This window comes from Lupinus angustifolius, chromosome LG09 (genome assembly GCF_001865875.1).
Source record: "Lupinus angustifolius cultivar Tanjil chromosome LG09, LupAngTanjil_v1.0, whole genome shotgun sequence".
In the NCBI taxonomy this organism is placed as follows: domain Eukaryota; kingdom Viridiplantae; phylum Streptophyta; class Magnoliopsida; order Fabales; family Fabaceae; genus Lupinus; species Lupinus angustifolius.
Genome location: NC_032017.1, coordinates 10,067,417 through 10,070,662, shown reverse-complemented (window position 1 = coordinate 10,070,662; position 3,246 = coordinate 10,067,417). Strand labels below are relative to the sequence as shown.

The window sequence follows — 3,246 nt, the reverse complement described above, 5'->3', positions numbered from 1 at the left end:
CAAAAACTATTGTAATTTGAAGAATTTTATTAATAAAATAATGGAAAAAAATATACCTTTGAACTAAAGGGAAAGTTTGGGAGTCGTTGTTGTGTACTCTTGGAGCTAGCATTGGTATGCAGTCATATTCCAATGCAAGCATCCACCAATTTCAATTTGGTGACTTATAAGTGCCGCACGACATATTCCACGATATAGACACACCAATATCGCTGAACCCCAACTATATTGGAATGTCTGTGACAAGTCCTCCAACAATGGGAGATACATCAGGTGGACTCGTGATCCTGATGTATCTGGTATGAGGAAGCCTCCAATTATGCATAATATAAACCTTGTTGCATGTTGCTCAATAACAACATCATCAGCATGTGGTGGTAGAACCGCAAAAGTTGAGTTGAGCCAACTCATTTTGATTCTTTGACCCATAATTTGTTTGTCAGTTGGGATTGCACCCAACAAGTTGAGACAAATCATTTCCCAATTAGCACTTGTAATGTCAGTAACATGAGCTCCATTTATTGGCAAACCAAGTTGGTATGCGACATCTTCCAGAGTTACTGTGCACTCGCCAACAGGTAGATGGAAGGTGTGAGTCTCCGACCTCCATCTCTCAACTAATGCCGTAATGAGGTGGTTGTTGATTTCGATTGTTCCGATATCGATTATATGCCCAAATGCCGTGTTACGAATAACTTCTAACACGGGAGCAGAAGGTAACTTTTGCCAAAAATTGTACCTTGCTCGAAAAGTCACTTCTCCACCATTCCAAATGTTGGTGGATACATGATTTTTTTGTAGGGTGAGAAGGGAGGGGTTAATTGGACCTGGACCAATATGTTCCATTTTTTGAATAGAATTTTCGGGAAATCAGAGAAAGTAGGAATTTAGGAATTTCGGATAGCTTGGTGTGAGGTGTGACAATGAAGGTGGTGTAGGGATCAATTTATAGGCTTGGAAGTCGTGGATGGGATCCACGACTTCATCAAACTCGTGGGTAGGGTCCACGAGTTCGTACCTGCCAATGGTACTTGTGCCCTAGCCACGCCTCAGATTCGCTGCCTATACGTAGCCTGGGCCAAAGTCGTGGGTACTGTCCACGACTTCCATTGAAGTCGTGGCTGACATCCACGACTCTCTTTAATTTTTGTACACGGAACTCGTGGATGTCATCCACGAGTTTCTGAAAACCCTAGTTATCTACACCAAAGTCGTGGATATCATCCACGACTTTCATTTAAATTTTCTGATTTTTCGTATTTTTTTGAATTCATATTTAATGATGTATTTATGTGTTGTGGTTTTTTGAAATTATTTGAAATTTTGAATTCATACTTCCGAATTTATTTGAAATTTTGAATTTTGAAATTTTTAAAATTTGAAATTTGTTTGAATTTTGAAATTGATTTTTGAATTAAATTGATGTGTTAATGGATTATATTTAGAAAGTGTATATTAAATTGATGTGTTAATGAATTATATTTGCAAAGTGTATATTAAATTGATGTGTTAATGGATTATATTTAGAAAGTGTATATTAAATTGATGTGTTAATGAATTATATTTGCAAAGTGTATATTAAATTGATGTGTTAATGGATTATATTTACAAAGTGTATAATTCCGAATTGATGTGTTAATTGATTATATTTGCAAAGTGTATATTAAATTGATGTGGTAATGGATTATATTTAGAAAGTGTATAATTCCGAATTGATGTGTTAATGAAATATATTTGGAAAGTGTATATTCTGAATTATGTATGTACACTATTGTATTACACAAATTATAAAATTACAAAAATTACAAAAACTTACAAAAAATTACACAACATTGCACAAAATTACAAAATTACAAAATCACACAAAGGTGGAATATATGTGGATGACATACTGCTTGCCACTAATGATGTGGGTACCTTTAGAAACCAAGACATTTCTATCCAGTAATTTTGAAATGAAGGATCTTGGTGAAGCTTCATTTGTATTAGGAATCCAGATACACTGAGACAGACCTCAGGGTATTCTTGGATTATCACAAAAGAACTATATAGAAAAGGTACTTAAAAGATATGGCATGGCAGGACTGTAAAGTAATGGATACTCCAGTTGCTAAGGGAGACAAATTTAGTCTCAATCAGTGCCCTAAAGGAAATCTGGAAATTCAAGAAATGAAAAATATCCCTTATGCATCAGCTGTAGGGAGTCTTATGTATGCTCAAGTATGTACGCGTCCGGATATAGCGTTCATAGTTGGGGTTTTAGGCAGATATATGAGTAATCCAGGAATGGACCATTGGAAAGCAGCCAAAAGGGTCATGAGGTACTTAAAGAGAACAAAAGACTATATGCTCACATATAGGAGATCAGACCAATTAGATATCATTGGGTATTCTGACTCCAATTTTGCAGGATTCCAAGATAGTAGACGATCTACTTCGGGCTATGTTTATCTGTTAGCTGGTGGTGCGGTTTCTTGGCGTTCTGCCAAGCAAAACCTTGTAGCTTCATCCACCATGGCAACAGAATATATAGCATGTTATGAGGCATCACTTCTGTCATCATGGCTGAGAAATTTTGTCACTGGCTACGGATTGAAAGACCACTAAAGTTATACTGTGACAATAAATCAACTGTGTTGTTCTCCAACAACAATAGGAGTTCGGCAAAGTCAAAACACATCGACATTAAGTTCCTAGTTGTTAAGGAGAAGGTACAAAGTGGACAGCTTTCCATAGAACACTTAGGCACTAACTTCATGATCGCGGATCCTCTTACAAAGGCTATCACACCCAAGGTCTTTCATGAGCATACTGCTCACATGGGTGTTCTACAGTGTGGGGATTTTTTGGATTAGTGGGAGTTAGAAAGTGCACACTTTATTATGTTCTATATAATTTCAGTATTATGTATGGATACATTGCATTCAAACTTCAGTTAATTAATCATTCAGTTTGGTATTCTGTCATTATACTTTGTACAATAAGGTTTTATGTTATTGATTAAGGATCTCACTAAAGTTAAGTAGGACCAGTTGAAAATTGACATGTACAGATCATATTCATGTAATTTTCATGCTACACATTTCATGATGTATCTATGTCATTTAGTAGTGCCAATGTTGGTGATCATTGTTGAATTAGTCATGATTGATATGGCGAAGTTCACTGTGATTCGATATAGAGACAGGACTAATGGACGAGATAATTTGGATATGCCTAAGTCATAATGGCAATTAAGCGCGCAAT

General features: G+C 36.0%; 1 protein-coding gene across 1 annotated transcript; it reads right to left on the bottom strand.

Moving 5' to 3' along the window:
• On the bottom strand, positions 106 to 846 carry LOC109356240 (serine/threonine-protein phosphatase 7 long form homolog). Its single transcript, XM_019599571.1, has one exon. It carries the CDS (start codon positions 844 to 846, stop codon positions 106 to 108), a length of 741 nt encoding a protein of 246 aa, XP_019455116.1.